The 17226-nt window shown below is 42.8% G+C and overlaps 1 protein-coding gene across 6 annotated transcripts in view; it reads left to right on the forward strand.

Annotated features, from left to right (window-relative positions):
- ZNF236 (zinc finger protein 236) overlaps positions 1 to 17226 on the forward strand; it is a 155383-nt gene that overhangs the window by 14637 nt on the left and 123520 nt on the right. For all 6 annotated transcript variants that reach the window (XR_006390038.1, XR_006390037.1, XM_044294179.1 and 3 more), the window contains exons 4-8: positions 281 to 459; positions 1575 to 1699; positions 7064 to 7236; positions 9243 to 9383; positions 13751 to 13822. Coding sequence is in view for 4 of the 6 variants with exons in the window: in XM_044294179.1 (XP_044150114.1) it covers positions 281 to 459; positions 1575 to 1699; positions 7064 to 7236; positions 9243 to 9383; positions 13751 to 13822 (690 nt within the window). In the remaining 2 variants the exon portion in view is untranslated. The remainder of the gene's footprint in view (positions 1 to 280; positions 460 to 1574; positions 1700 to 7063; positions 7237 to 9242; positions 9384 to 13750; positions 13823 to 17226) is intronic.

Raw genomic sequence — 17226 nt, forward strand, 5'->3', positions numbered from 1 at the left:
TGTCAGCAGATTTGTTCCAAAAAAACTGGCATATATGAAGTGCAGGCACATATGAACATGGGACCAACACTGATGTCTTCAAGTGTCAATGCAACAGGTCAGCCAGTTTCATAGGTATAAATCTGCTGACAGACGCCCTCTAGCGTTCATCCAAAGTTACCATGCAGCGTTAGCCTTAAATTCACTAATCTAGCCCAAAAACTTTAGGTAGTTTTTTTTTGCTTATTTATTGGGGACCTAGACTAGACTTATGGACCTAAATCTTTTTTTGTCCTCCTAGATTCTCATCTGTTCTGAATGCGGTGATGAGTTCACACTACAAAGCCATCTGTCGCTGCACATGGAGGAGCACCGGCAAGAGCTGTCTGGAAACAAGACCTACAGCTGCAAGTCCTGCAGGAAGATGTTTGAATCTGCTCCACAGCTCAAAGATCACATGAAAACACATTTTAAAATAAGGTATTAAATATGTTCCTGGAGTTTCTTTGCTCTTGGCATGGGAAACTGAGGATGTAGGCTATCCATAATGGCATAATGCCAGCATCAAGTATGAAAATGGGGAGATACCCAAAGCTGACATACAGACAGTTCTCCAATCTCAGCTCAAGGGTCAGATGGATAGTGTACCTGTGCAATCACATTAGTGTCATTGGGTATAAGCAGCATTTCCACAACCCACTGAAATTAGATGGATCAGCCAAGCCACGTAATGATGTTTATGGGGGTTCTGGGCTTGTGGCCAGCAAAATAGGGTTATTCAACTTTTACCATTCATAGCGTATGCCTATAGGAAATATGCAAAGGAACTGCTTTGACTAAATGGTGACCCTATGAGCAGACATTCTTTAAGGACAGCATTGTATGCGTCACTTATAGTATGTAGAAATTTGGGTTCTAACCTTTGGGAACACTGTTGTATTTAGTTTACATGCAACATGTCTTCAGAGGAGGAATGAGGACAGTCTCAGAAGACAGCAGCACTTACACTCATGGTCCCTGAGATCAGAGAACACAGTGGTCACTTAATTCCTTGTACCTTTTATCTACTGGGTTGGAAACTCCTAATGCCCTCAGAACAGCAAGGGGCTACATCACTCACATCATATTTCTTTCCCGTTATGGAATTTTGTCCAAATAACAACTGAACTTGGCATTTCTGCATGATTTTATGCACAGATAACTAATGAAATGACCACTGGGTGTTGATAGTGTCCAGAAGAGCCTAATATACATGAGATTTCCAGTTTATACAGCTCACTGTGGAGCAAAGAGCACAACCCAATTGGAATTGTTGTCTCGGTTTTCCATAAGTCATTTGCTGAAATTCTAGATTTCACTCGTCCCATTCTTGCTATACCAGCAGTATTCAGAGGCCATCTAGAGCTGTATCAGTTTCTTTATCAATAATGTACTCAGAACATCACTTTGAAGAACACAAAATACAGCACTTGCAGAATTCTTGGAGAACTTGGTTGTCAGCACTAGAGAGGCCGTTCTTTCATTACTATGCATCTGTGTCATTTTGGGAACTTTGCCTGCAGCCTTGTTCACGTTTTGCCCTTGTGGATTTGCAGGGTCACCAGTACTAGATCTTACAATAGGAACATAGATAGAAGTGGATTCTCCTACTCCTGTCCACACTGCGGTAAAACGTTTCAAAAGCCAAGTCAGTTAACTCGCCACATTAGAATACACACAGGTAAGCACCTTGAATTCATATGCTGCGGTCTGTTAGTTGCTGTAGGATTTACAGGTATTAGAGAGTGCCAGCTTGTTGTTAGCATTGTCTGGTGCATTCATAGCCCCCTTAGTAAAATACGGAACATTCAGGGGGGATTTTTATGGTGCATGAGGGATTTATATAGTTATTTGCTGAGGCCTGCTTTCATGTAACTAGATAGAATTTAGATCCAAACTAAAAGAAAATCTGTTGGTAGATTCATGCCACCAAACCAATTTTTATAATGAGTCATAATTTCACGCTACCCGTGGTTTGGGCAGCATGAAACTGAAGCAATTTTTTTAATGATTGCATTTTACTCATAAATAATTTTTTAAAAATTGGTCTTTATTAAAAATGTTCAGCCATTTTTGAGATACAGTGGTTAAAAAAAAATCTGTCAGTTTGCACAATTGCTCTTGAATTCTGTCAGCGGACGACTCATATGAAGTCTTGTCTCTGATCTCCTGATCTCATAAACACTCTTTCAAACTGATAAGAATATGGCTTAAATTAGTGTTTGAGGTCAGGAGATCAAAGATAAGGCTTCACTGAGCCATCAGCTGATGGGACTGAGAAATTTTATGTTTTACATATGTTTTTCCAATAGATTCAGGTCACCTCTATAGGAGTTCCGAAATAAGCTGAGCGTATCCTGTGGATATGCCGTAAAAGTTTGGGTGCAAATTCCCCTTTAAAGCATTTGACCGCCATTTTCTACTGCAGGAAGGTGTGAGTAGATTGATATACAGGTTAACAGGAAAAGATTCAGTAAAACTTGTAATATAGTCATCTAAACCTCTGCTGTTTTATGCTTAGGAGTCATATGGGCGGTCCTATCAGTGATTGACAGCCGTCCATGTATGCTTAGACATGCTAAGTTAAGGGTCATACTTTATAGCATTGCCTACGTGACTCCTATGGATAAAAATTCAGAGATATAAATGTTTAAACTCTTTTACTGAATCTTTTCTCATGAAATATTTAATCTGCCCAGCTCCTCCTGCTCTATAAAATGCCGCTGATTGCGTTGTATTTTCCTGGTCACAGGTAACCTTTAAACACCATTGTAGATAACAAATCTACTTATGTAAAAAGTTGAGAACTTTGAACGTGGATTGTGTTAGCTTGTGTAAAGATGATACATTTTAGAATGCAGATCACCAGGACATGCTCCATAGAGAAACAGCAGAACAGGCTGGGAGGACTTCAGCTCAGAAGGCTGCAGAATCGTGTATGCCAGGGATGCTCAACCTGCTGTTGTAAAACTACAACTCCCATCATTCCCTGCTGTAGGCTGTCTTGGCATGCTGGAAGTTGTAGTTTCGCAACAGCCGGAGGGCCGCAGGTTGGGCATCCCTGGTGTAGGCTGCTCTGGCCTGTAATACATGCTGTGACTAAGGATCAGAATGCAGGTCGTTACTCTACTATTAAATATCTCTGTAAAGTGTTGTCCAGAGGTGAACATATTGTAGCTAATGAAAATGCACTGAAGGGAAATCTCCAGAAAGTACCGTATTTTTCTCCCTATAAGACGCACCTAGGTTTTAGAGGAGGACAATAAGAACATTTTCTTTTTCTTTAGACCTCAGGTCAGACCACCAATCGGACCCCCAATGTTAATAAGACCTCAGCTCAGACCCCAATGTGAATGACCTCAGATAAGAGCCCCATGCATCAGCCCTCATATGCCTCTCATCATCCTCCAAATGCCTCTCATTGCCCCCCATAAGCCTCTCATGAGCCCCCGTGCCACAGAGCACATAAAATAAAAAAACACTTAGCTCTCCTGCTCCGGACACCGCCGATCCTCACCTCCAACATTCCTCCTGCTCTTCCTGCCGCCGGCTGTGCTGTGAACTGACGCACAAAGCGTGAGGTCACAAAGCGCCCTCATGCTGTCCGCAGCCACAGCACGGCGACAGCCGAGGACCAGGAAGCGGTGAGTACAGAGCCTTCACTGCTTCCCGGTCCTTTGGTACTAATGAGCGCTTCCATAAAGGAAGTGCTCATTAGTATTCACCCCATAAAACGCAGGGACATTTTTCCCCCACTTTTGGGGGGAAAGGGAAATGCATCTTATGGGGCGAAAAATATGGTTATATTCTTAAAAGTACAGTGACGGACAGTAACAACGAACGATCGTTTTAGCCGACTGATGACAGACCATTATCACCTGAAAAGAAGCCGGCTATGTTTAATATTCTCGTCTGATAGTCAGATGAAAGCTCTTTTGGTCAAAGAAAAATCATTTGTGGACGCAAGATCTTTCTTGAAAGAGCATTCTCAGACAGCTCTTTCTTCCATTGCCTGCTTTCATTGAGCGTGTATACTAGACAGTTTGAACAACTGTAATGGCCAATATGGACTGAAATATGTATGATTGTGTCTGTGAAATGAATGTTCAACTGCTGTTCAGCCATCAACCAACTTCTATCCAACGTGTATGGCCAGCTTTAAGCTGGCTATACACATTCAAAAGCTGTAAGACAATCCATAGTTCAGCTGACTACTATCTTTCCCAACTTCCACATGTTCAGTTCAGCAGAGCATTGTGTTGTCAATGGGGAGAGAGTAGAGAGCCGTTGCCAGACACTTCTGGTGGTGGCGTCTCTCTTGGGAGAACAAAAGCATTGGGCGGAAAATGTAGTTGGCTTGATGCTCCTCATCTCTGACATCATCTGTTGGGGGAGAGTCATCAGCTCTCGATTCTCAGTAGATTGTCAACTAAATAATAATAATAATATATATGGGAGCCTAAGATCCTGTTCTTTTGTGCCAATCTAAAGAAATGTATTCCAAGTTAGGAATTCTCTAGTAGGTTGAGCTGTGTAGATTATAATCCATAATATAAGTGGTCTTAATGTAATATTCATACCACCTCCCATCAGTCGTTCCTGGGATCTCTGAACTCCTGACAGCTCATAAACACTCATCATAGCTAAATTCTTATTACTTTGATACGAATATGGCTTAAACGAATGTTTAAGAGCTGTCAGTAGATCAGAGATAAGGCTACGCATAAGCTGTCAGAGCTGCTGTCTGATGGATTCCGTGTAAAACAGAAAGCAGTCTGCAGATAAGTGGAAACTAAAGGCTGTAGAACAAAAACATTTTTTTTTTTTTTTATGAAAACCAATTGAAATGTTACTTAGCCCAAAATGAGTAAAATGCAATGATAAAAAGTTGTTTATAGCCTTTAAAGCTTTGATAAAGTCCCCCCCCCCGTCCCACCCCCCCATATTTAGGAAGTTTGAGGACTGTCGTAGGTCAGTTATTCCAGCTATTTAAAGCTCAAAATGAGATGAAACACTTAAAGGGGTTTTCCATATTGCCTCCTTTGTTGGCTGGATTTATTTTTCCATCACATTATCCTCTGCTTATTTCCAGGGGTTACGACCACCCAGTAATCCAGCATCAGTGACCTTGCTTTGCATACTGTGGTCAAAGGCATTAGCTTCTCTGGTGGTCGGGACTGTGGGAGTGTGCATAGGCCGCGTTTTCCTATAGTGTGCAAGTAGGGTCACTGCTGGAAATTTCACAGCAGAGTGTGCATGCGCCGGGAGCCTCGCCAGCAGTTAGGGTAGGGAAAAATTACGGGCCAGTGCGCAGGCGCGGTGATCGGATAAATGTTCTCAGCTGGACACCGGCCGACACTGCGCATGCGCCGGGAGCCTCACCAGCCTTTAGGGAAGGAGAAAATTACGGGCCAGTGCTTTTTCCCTACCCTAAACGCTGGTAAGGCTCCCGGCGCATGCGCAGCTTCGGCCGGTGTCCAGCTGAGAACATCTATTCGATCACCACGCCTGTGCACTGGCCCGTAATTGCTCCCTACCCTTACCGCTGGCGAGGCTCCCGGTGCATGCACACTTCTCACGTCATGTCCGGTGTGACTGGAAGTGACGAGGGTAGGGAAATCTCGCGAGGTAGCGAAATATAACGTTACACCTTGTATTAACTTTCTTCACATGATAAATGTCATTTTCTGAAGTGAGACAACCCCTTTAACCTACTTTCCTGGAGTTTTAAATAGTTCTCTCAGCATTTCAGATATCATTCCTGGAGCCGTGTCACTAATAGAAAGCCATCAACGCTTGTCACTTTCTTCAAGTATACTGTGACATCAGATAGCATGTGGATAAATTGATGCCTAAAGTCATGGACCTAGGGTTTTATTCCATTTCTTACCAACTTGTTGTTGACCCCAGATATAGCTGGGTATAATGTCCTACTGTTATAAATGAAAACGTATCTACCGCCATCGTTTTTCAGGCTCTAGTGAAAATCATTCCTAGTTCAACGCGGGCAGTGATTATTTTTATTGAGTGATTCTTGAAATATAGTCATTTCATGCGACTTAGTATTCTGTACGCAGAGATCGCATGCTGCGCACAAAGCCAGGTAAACGTGATGCGGATGATTACTGTGACAGAAATGCTGTACTGCAATCTCACTATCTATCAATTTGGTATTCTGCAGCAGTAGTATATTGCTTTGCCTTTTTGTCATGAAGACATTTTTCCTGCAGTTGCAGTTTAGCCACTAGAGGTCGCCCTTCACCCATGAAAAAATTAAGTTTTGCCTTCTCCAAAGCAAATAGTAGTGAAAATGAAAACCTTTGGTATGTCCCGAAGGCTGGATTCGCACATCTCTCTCTCCATCAGTTGTGCTGTAGCTGAAAATATATCCCAGAGATGGAAAGTTTTTTTAAAATATAGTTTTTATGTATCAATTCCTCACTGTTATCTAGATTTCTGCTTGCTGTCAGTGAACAGGGAACATTCTTGTTTACATTCACAAGCTGAAAGCCCAGGGTTTTATCTGCATCCTGTGTAGGCAATCCTCTGTAAGCTAAACCGGTGTACCTACACTGGTACATTGTAACAGAACAGTTCAGTCCTGCTGCATATATGTCTAGCTCACTAGACTGGATAGGATTGTAGAGAACCCTCAGATAGGACGTACAAGGCTTTGTTCACACTGACCTGATTCGCCGTAAAAGCGGATCTTATCAGTCTGGTACAGGTCTTGTAGAATTGGAATTGGAGTGTGAAAAAAGGGTCTGTACGAGTTTTCACATTCACTGACAGCAAATGGGGAGTAATTGAAACACAAGGTATGTCAGAAAGTTGTAGAACTTTCCATTAACCCCTTGGTATACCATAATGTACATGTATGTTGTGACATGGGTTAAGGCACCATGCAATAAGTGTCCGACACGGTGATTTCACGGGGCGCCAGTGCGCTCGACAGTGGGTGCCTTGCCGTGTCACCCATTAGATGCCGTAAACACCTTCTGCAAGCATTCACTGTTCATGAGAGAATTGTCTTATTTTTTTTCAGGTGAAAGACCCTTCAAATGTAACCTGTGTGGAAAAGCTTTTAACCAGAAGGGGGCGCTAGCCACACATATGGTTAAGCACACAGGGGAGAAGCCCCATGCCTGTTCTTTTTGTCCAGCCGCCTTTTCCCAGAAAGGCAATCTCCAGTCTCACATTCAGCGCGTTCATTCAGAGGTAAGTACACAGCCGTCCAGTTAGTATTTTCAGACTGTGATCTGACAAGAGTGGCAGCAGGAAATAAGAACAATGCCGTGTGCATGGTGAGACGTCGGTCATTCTGCAGGGCTTTTCTCTTCTCTACACCACTGTAGCAGTTATATATATATAAGTCCAGAAAATGAACGGCACTCCAGTAGATCATAAAAAAATGGCTTCTGCTTGAAAAAGGCTCTAGTATTGAGCCGAAACATTGTACCGCACGGGTGATTAAAGGAGTCTTTTGTTTATAATTTACTGGAGTGCCATTCATTTTCTGGACTGTTTACTGGGGTAAGAAGCCTATTCCCTCAAGAACGCGCACCCAACTTTTCACTATTTGCCAGTGCTGCCATTTTTCTCAGAGATATATATATATATATATATATATATATATATATATATATATATATATACAGTACAGACCAAAAGTTTGGACACACAAATATATATACCATATTTTTCGCCCCATAAGACGCACTTTTCCCCCCCAAAAATGGGGGAGAAATGCCCCTGGCAGTCTATCTGCAGAATATCTTTCTTTCGGTTTCACATGGAATCCATCAGGTTTCTGCCCCGACAGCTTGTTCTGTAGTTCTTAAACATTCATTATAGTTAAATAAATGTAGCTTAAAGAGGACCTTTCACCTGTAAAAACAATGTGAACGAAGTATGCTGACATGGAGAGCGGCGCCCGGGGATCTAACTGCACTTACTATTATCCCCGGGCGCCGCTCCGTTCTCCCGTTATGCCCTCCGGTATCTTTGCTCTGTAAGTTATAGTAGGCAGAGACTGCCCTTGTCCTGTGGGCTTCTGCATCTCCTAGGCTGCAGCGCTGGCCAATCGCAGCGCACAGCTCACAGCCTGGGAGAAAAAAACCTCCCAGGCTGTGAGCTCTGCGCTGTGATTGGCCAGCGCTGCAGCCTAGGAGAAGGAGACGCCCACAGGACAAGGGCAGTCTCCGCCTACTATAACTAAGTGACCGAACATAGCGGGAGCGCCTAGGGATAATAGTAAGTGCAGTGAGATCCCTGGGCGCCGCTGTACAGATCATGACATTTAGTTCACAATGTTTTGCCAGATAAAAGGTCCTCTTTAAAGGCTACATTGTACTCATTTTGAGCTAAAAAAAATTATTTTCAATTTGGTCTTTATTAAAAATATGGTGTCCTTTTTTCTGTACATAGCTGACATGCTCTAGAAGCACCCTTTGGATTTTCTGTCTTTTCCTTCAGACCAGGAGCAGACGGACTCCTTATCGCTACTCTCTGACATTATAAACACTCATTATAGCTTAATTCTTGTCTTACTGATAAGAATGTAGCTTAAATAAGTGTTTTTGACCTCTCAGTAGTTTAGAGGTAAGGTTGATTAGATGACTGGCACAAAGTGAAAGTACCAGTACAGTTAACCCTTTGTGACAGAACAGCACAATATTTTTTAATAAAGGCCAATTGAAAAAATAATATTTAGCCAAAAATGAGTAACATGCAATCATTAAAAAAATTGCCTCTGAAGGTGTACATAGCCTTTAAATGCATGTTTATGAGCTGTCAGGAGTTCAGAGATAGGGGCTATACTTGAAGCTGCGAGAGCAGCAACTTTGCATATAGACTGAATCTTAACCATGCAGGACAAAAACTGTTGAAAAATTTTAATAAAATGAAATAAATGATTTTTTGCCTAAATGAGTGATGTGCAATTATAAAAAAAAAATGTCCCCAAAAGTGCCCATAGCTTTTAAGGCAACCAGAAGAATTGTAAAAATATATTATGTGATTACATGCATTGATAAAAACCTATTTTTATGTTTTTTACAGCCATAATGACTTTCCAGGCCTTGCTGAGCATTTTCCAAACTTTTGTACACTGTACACCAGTACAGAATTTGCACATGTTCAATAAAAATTGAAAATTTGGAAATCTGTCTGTGGAAATCTATCTGTGTGTCCCAATGTCTTGATGTTTTTCATTCATTTTGTAGGTGAAGAATGGCGTTACATATCACTGCACAGAGTGTAGCTGTGTATTCAAGAGCCTGGGCAGTCTCAATACTCACATTAGTAAAATGCATGTATTGGGATCCCAGGCTACACCTTCTTCCGCCGGAGCAGCTTCACACGTGGTAAAGTCATGTTTTTGTATTGTTCATGTATTCTTCATGGGTGCTTCCTTTTGTACAGGTCTATATATGTATTTTATAACGCCTTTAACTCTTTTAATTCTTTTCTGGGGGTTTGGGCAAGGTGAGCAATCCATCGCGACCTGGCATGTGGCATGATTATACTGCAACACCGCATCTTTGTAAATTCTTTTGTATTCCTATTAAAGCTACTTTACCAATGAGGACCTTGCAGATAAATTCTTCTCTGTGCAGGAGAGTCACAAACTGAGATTACTTTTCTCTCCCGCTAAGAACATTTCTCTCTCTGAGATTACTGCTACACAAGCAATAATTCATTTGTAGTTAATTTTTGTAGTGCTGATTTATAAAAACAGCCAAATGAATTAAATTCTACTTTTATAAAACTTTTATCCAGGCGCTGAGAAACAAACATCAAACAAATAGGCTGACGCATTCCTGTAAGCGCTGTGCCCCTTCGGCTTTCTACAGCTCTGCTTGACTTCCCTCCCAGAGCCACGTGTCTGGTGTGCAGACTCTGTATACTTTCTGTGGACCCGTACACTATATGCTCAGCTCTGCTTGACTTTCCTCCCAGAGCCACGTGTCTGGTGTGCAGACTCTGTATACTTTCTGTGGACCCGTACACTATCCTCTCACCTCTGCTTGACTTTCCTCCCAGAGCCACGTGTCTGGTGTGCAGACTCTGTATACTTTCTGTGGACCCGTACACTATCCGCTCAGCTCTGCTTGACTTTCCTCCCAGAGCCACATATCTGGTGTGCAGACTCTGTATACTTTCTGTGGACCCGTACACTATCCTCTCACCTCTGCTTGACTTTCCTCCCAGAGCCACGTGTCTGGTGTGCAGACTCTGTATACTTTCTGTGGACCCGTACACTATATGCTCAGCTCTGCTTGACTTTCCTCCCAGAGCCACGTGTCTGGTGTGCAGACTCTGTATACTTTCTGTGGACCTGTACACTATCCGCTCAGCTCTGCTTGACTTTCCTCCCAGAGCCACGTGTCTGGTGTGCAGACTCTGTATACTTTCTGTGGACCCGTACACTATCCGCTCAGCTCTGCTTGACTTTCCTCCCAGAGCCACGTGTCTGGTGTGCAGACTCTGTATACTTTCTGTGGACCCGTACACTATACGCTCAGCTCTGCTTGACTTTCCTCCCAGAGCCACGTGTCTGGTGTGCAGACTCTGTATACTTTCTGTGGACCCGTACACTATATGCTCAGTTCTGCTTGACTTTCCTCCCAGAACCACGTGTCTGGTGTGCAGACTCTGTATACTTTCTGTGGACCCGTACACTATATGCTCAGTTCTGCTTGACTTTCTCCCAGAGCCACATATCTGGTGTGCAGACTCTGTATACTTTCTGTGGACCCGTACACTATATGCTCAGTTCTGCTTGACTTTCCTCCCAGAACCACGTGTCTGGTGTGCAGACTCTGTATACTTTCTGTGGACCCGTACACTATATGCTCAGTTCTGCTTGACTTTCCTCCCAGAGCCACGTGTCTGGTGTGCAGACTCTGTATACTTTCTGTGGACCCGTACACTATAGGCTCAGCTCTCAGGGGCTGTTCACTGTTCAGATATGTTTAGATGTACAGTAAAAAAAAAAAAAGTATACAAATTATGCAATTTTGTGGTTTACTGAACTTTTTGTTTAGATGCGCATACGTTTCAATACGTTTGTGTCCGTTTAAAAAAATTAAGTATATGGGGATCATTAATTAAGACTGGCTATTTGGATGCCGGTCTTAATAAAGCCCTATAGCTGGTGTTGGATCGCCAAAGTTATGAAGAGGCGCAGGCCTCTTCATAACTTCGGCGGATCCTCCGCCACTTCTAAATATAAGACAGATTCTAAAACAGACGCTGGCCTGTCCCTTCTCCCGCCCACATCCACTTATTAGGACCTGGGGTGAGCCAGGAAAAGTCGCAGATTTAGGTGTATTTTAGCCTATTATATGAGCCCCTATGTTTTTGGTTTTTTTTTGTTTTTTTTAAAGCGTACCCGATTTAAAAAAATAAATGAAAGTTTGCCTAATATCTGTGCTGCTTTGTATAATCATAGATGTGAAGGAATGTTTGTTTTTTGGGTTTCCCTAATGGCTCTTTCAGCCATTAGGCTCCTTTAGGTTCTTTTATCAGGCACACAATCTCAGCTAGCTCTGACACCCCCACTTCCTCTCAGCCATTTTCTGAGTCTCTGTTATCAGGCACACGATCTCAGCTAGCTCTGACGCCCCCACTTCCTTTCAGCCATTTTCTGAGTCTCTGTTATCAGGCACACGATCTCAGCTAGCTCTGACGCCCCCACTTCCTCTCAGCCATTTTCTGAGTCTCTGTTATCAGGCGCACGATCTCAGCTAGCTCTGACGCCCCCACTTCCTCTCAGCCATTTTCTGAGTCTCTGTTATCAGGCACACGATCTCGGCTAGCTCTGACGCCCCCACTTCCTCTCAGCCATTTTCTGAGTCTCTGTTATCAGGCACACGATCTCAGCTAGCTCTGACGCCCCCACTTCCTCTCAGCCATTTTCTGAGTCTCTGTTATCAGGCACACAATCTCAGCTAGCTCTGACGCCCCCACTTCCTCTCAGCCATTTTCTGAGTCTCTGTTATCAGGCACACGATCTCAGCTAGCTCTGACGCCCCCACTTCCTCTCAGCCATTTTCTGAGTCTCTGTTATCAGGCACACGATCTCAGCTAGCTCTGACGCCCCCACTTCCTCTCAGCCATTTTCTGAGTCTCTGTTATCAGGCACACGATCTTGTCTGATGACAGGTAGTGGACTGCAGCTAAAGTGAAAGTGAGACCCTTGTGGCCATGACTTTACATCTTCTTTTTTTTTTTTTTTTTTATGTGGATGCAGGCATATTTTTTAAAGAGGTTTGTAGTAAGTGAGATAAATATCTGTACCTGCTTCTCCTTCCGGCGCAGAGCGTCACAGCCAGGGAGTTTTTTTCTCCCAGACTGTGATTCTCTACGCTGCGATTAGACAGCGCTGCTGCGTCTCCTCCCCATTACTCCGATGCTCCGTATTAGTATACTAAATACGAAATTTGCGGGGGAGGAGGGGGGTTTGTTTCACTTCAGCAACTGACATTTATTATGTAGAGAAAGTTAATACAAGGCACTTACTAATGTGTTGTAATTGTCCATAGTGCCTCCTTTGCTGGCTGGATTAATTTTTCCATTACATTAGAGCCTGCTTGTTTCCATGGTTACAACCACCCTGTATTCCATCCACTATAGGAAAAAGCACTGGCCTCTCTGGTGAACGGGACCTTGGGAGCTCACAGAGGATGGTGCTCTTTCCTTCCTATAGTGTGCAAACACGGCCACTGCTGCTGGATTACAGTGTTGTCATAACCTGGGAAACAAGCAGTGTATAATGTGATGGAAAATGAATCAAGCCAGCAGAGGAGGCAATTTGGACAGTCACAATACATTAGTAAATGCCTTGTATTAACTTTGTCTACATGATAAATGCTATTTGCGGAAGTGAAACATCCCCTTTAAGGGATGGAAACACATTATTTTCTGTCAATACAGAGTCAAAAGTATAAACCAATTATAGTCTATAGGTATGTTAAGTAATACGTTTCTATACGTTTTTTTCTGTTTACAAATGTAACCAGATGTGAACAGCACCTGAGACGAAGGCCAAGCAGAGCCAATGAAGGGTCACAGCTCTAAGAGGAGCGCTTCTGCCCTGCGATTTAACGAGGTTCCCGAACTTGGACCCTAATAAGATTAAGGGTCCATTCACACGTCCGTTGTTTCTTTCCTGATCTGTTCCGTTTTTTGCTGAACAGATCTGGACCAGATCTGGACCCATTCATTTTCAATGGGTCCTGAAAAAAAATCTGACATTGTGCTGTCCGTTTTTTTTCAGGACCCATTGAAAATGAATGGGTCCAGATCTGGTCCAGATCTGTTCAGCAAAAAACGGAACAGATCAGGAAACAAACAACGGACGTGTGAATGGACCCTAAAGCTTCTGATTTATCTCTGTGTCACGTTTTATCAAAGTTTAGTTACTCTAAGGGTCCATTCACACATCCGTTGTTTCTTTCCTGATTTGTTCCGTTTTTTGCGGAACAGATCTGGACCAGATCTGGACCCATTCATTTTCAATGGGTCCTGAAAAAAAATCTGACATTGTGCTGTCCGTTTTTTTTCAGGACCCATTGAAAATGAATGGGTCCAGATCTGGTCCAGATCTGGTCCGCAAAAAACGGAACAGATCAGGAAAGAAAAAACGGACGTGTGAATAGACCCTAAACCTTAGATACTTGTAGAAAAGATTTAGATTATTATTAATTTAATATCTCTTTCTTTTAAGGATACATCACAGCCATCCGTGATATCTGATACAAATCTAATGCAGCAGTCTCCTGATGAAAAATGGAAAAATGTAAGTACAATAAATTTTAATAGAAATAGTTTTAGCTAGTTCTCTTTTTATGCATTGACTGCTTGCATTAAATGAATGTTTTATAAATGTGTGGCTTTACATTTTAGGAGGTCTTAGGGAAAAAATGAATTCTTGTAAGATTTAAAGTTTTACTGCTGTTACAATCAATCACATCTTCCATTCTTTCTAGGAGCAGTACTATCTGCTTGCCATCATGCAAACGAGGGAAATGAAATGGTTCCTTTTCAAGTTTCTTTGTAGTCTTATTTCTCCTGACTACTTTCATTCAATACATACCATTTACTAGACATTTTATAACTTGAAACCTGATATTCTAAAAATAGGCACATTTTAAAGAAGAAAATGTAAAATAAAATAACTTGGTATTCTGAGTTACTTTACATTGATTAACTTGCCTAATGTATTCTTTTAAACTGTCAATATACTTTCTAAAGACTTTGCATAAACCAATAGTACAGGTGAATATTAGAAACTTTGTGATATACCTTGTCAGTGAAATGTGCCTTTATTTTCCCTTTATGAACATCATGCTATCTGATCCTTCAACGACCTCATGTTGTCTCTCAAAATGGGCTTAGTGTACACTGTTAGTTTGTGGAGAGGAGAGGGGAAAAGGAAGCATTTTAAGATAAAATATATTACACAGTTTCTTATGTTGGTTTTAAATGTGGCAATTGTTAGGCTGATTATTGGGAACAAACTTTACTGCATACATACCGAAGATGTAGTGAAACATTCTGGGCCCGGCGATACAGATGAATAATGAATGGTGCGGAGGAGAAGGGGAGAGGCGTCTCCCTTGCCCGTTCCTCTGATAGGCTGCAGGCACTAGGCCTGCAGCCTATCAGAGGCCGGTGCAGGCGGCGCGAGCCGTACAGAGCGGGACACAGGACGGAAGAGGCATGCATTGCATTGCAGTGTCATGGAGGTAAGTATAAGTGTTTATTGTTTTAATAATTTTTTGTACAGTATGGCAAGAAGGGGCGTGGGGCCCTATATACTGGCACATTATGAGGGGAGTACCATGGAGAGGGGGGGGGAGAAGCACTATGGGGGAATCTAATGGGGGCCCTATATACTGGCACATTATGGGGGGAGCACTATGGAGAGGGGGGAGCACTATGGGGGCATCTAATGGGGGCCCTATTTACTGGCACATTATTGGGGGCACTATGGAGAAGGGGGGAAAATGCACTATGGGGGCATTATATAGGGGCATTAAATACTAGCACCCATTTTGGTTCCACTATGGGGAAGGGGGGAGAGGAGCATTATGGGGGCATCTATGTGGGGCAGTCTATAGGGGCATTTTATACTGCCACATTATGATGGGGATGGGGGAGGAGCACTATGGGGACATCTTCTGGAGCACTATATAGGAGTATTTTATACTGGCACAAATTATAGGGTCACTATGGGCACCTTAGCTCAACTGGGGGCACTAAGTGTTTTTGGTAGTGGCACACAGTACGGGTCATTGGAACACATGAGGGAATTCTGGGGACATTGACTGGGGGCACTAAGAGGAGGTATTTGTATTTATTTTTTTATTGCCACACAATGGAGCATTTTTTTTGTAGTGGCGCACATTATAAGGGGGCTTTATTACAACTGGGGGACTATGGTAGCATTATTACTTCTGGGACACAAATACTGTTGGGGGCACTGTAGGAACACTATTACTACTAAGTGCACTCTGGCACAGAATTATTACTATTGTTGGGATTTTGGGGAGCACTATTACTGTGGGGGCACCCTGGCACAGTATCAGCTTAGCACAGTTATTTTTGGGGGACATTATGGTTACACTATTAGTGTCAGGGGCACTATTTGCTGGGTGCAGTTATTTTTTAGAGCATTGAGTTTCAATAATTATTGAAGGGGGCGCTATCTGTTTCTACAGTGTAGTTTTGGGGGGCACAGCGTCTCAGTATTGGGGATGCATAATGGGATGTTGAGAAGGTGGGAGGAAAAGTAAAAAAACTGAGATGTCTGTCATACTCTGCAGAGATGAGAGATGGCTGAAAGAAATAATCATGGTGGTCCGGTCTGAGTGGAGATGAAGAAAGAGAGCATCTACATCAAAGGAGACGTCACTAGATGTAAGAGGTATGGGCGTGACATATGGGTGAAGCTGCTGTGTGTGGGTGTGGCTTGAAGGTGGGCGAGGACACAGGGACCCCATAATCTCCTATTTTCTGGGGAAGTGCCCCTCCCGAGACCAGGCTCTGGATCCGCCACTGACTCACCACGACAAGGTTGCCTCTTTTAGAAGCAGTTAGAAAAAAGCATAGTATTGAGGATGTGCGATCCAGTTCTTTTTCTTATATTTTACACATACATTGATTTATCACTCTGGCAGATTGCTATGCGCCTAGGTCAAGATGTCAGGACTGTTTAACATTGCGTGTACCAGTGGTTGGTAGAACAACAAACTGGAATGACAGCAAGAGGTTCACAGATCCAAACCTTTGCATGGACAAATTATCTGATTAGAAGAGTGGTGCGTAGTGATCCATTCTGTACTGCAAGCGAAATTAGATGTCACATCTGAAGCCTAGAGCGGCAAACAGTGTTTGCACAACATTGGGCTGTGAGTGAGACATCTAGCTGCAGGTGTTAACCTCACACCACCACTCTCAAAGGCTATTATGGTGCACAACAAGACTGCAATGGAAGCTGTTTAGCACTGAGTTCCGTTTTTTGTATAGGATGCAATGATAGCCGGAGATTGATCTGGAGGTCACTTGGGCGATGAAGAGGCCTTCACAAAGAAATGTCACACTGGTCCTACTCTTAGGATTATGGTGGTGGGTGACATAATTTACGGTAGCTGGAGCACCTAGTCTTTATTTCAGATACACTAACAGCTCTCCGTTACATTGATTTTGTTGTGGAACCAGTGTTTCGGCCATTTCTCCAAAGTGGCCATTTTTCAGCAGGACAACACCAAGCTCATTGTATTGTGAGCAGCCTGTGTGTCCTAAGCGTGCTGCTATGGACTTTAGCATCTCCGGACTTCTCTCCCATTGAGCATATCTGGGACACCATTGATTGGCAATTGCAAAGGAAGCTGTTAGAAGCAGATCTCGATGATTTGCGTGCCCAAGTGCATTTAGTGTGGCAGAAGATTCCTCAGACAGCCATTAAAATAGCATGCCAAGGCGTGTAAGTGCGTGTATTTTTGTGCATGGCGCTCATACTCAATACTGAATAAATCGAGAGGTTTTCAATATTTTGTTTCTTTTTAATTTGCATATCAATAACTTGTCTATCAGTTCTGTGATTTCCATAATTCCACAGCTTTTTCTTTTTGATGTTGCAATTTCAATGTTAAGGAGTGTATCATCCATTGCTGAGAACCTAATTCTAAAGTGACAGCC

Source organism: Bufo gargarizans, chromosome 5 (genome assembly GCF_014858855.1).
Source record: "Bufo gargarizans isolate SCDJY-AF-19 chromosome 5, ASM1485885v1, whole genome shotgun sequence".
Taxonomy (NCBI): Eukaryota; Metazoa; Chordata; class Amphibia; order Anura; family Bufonidae; genus Bufo; species Bufo gargarizans.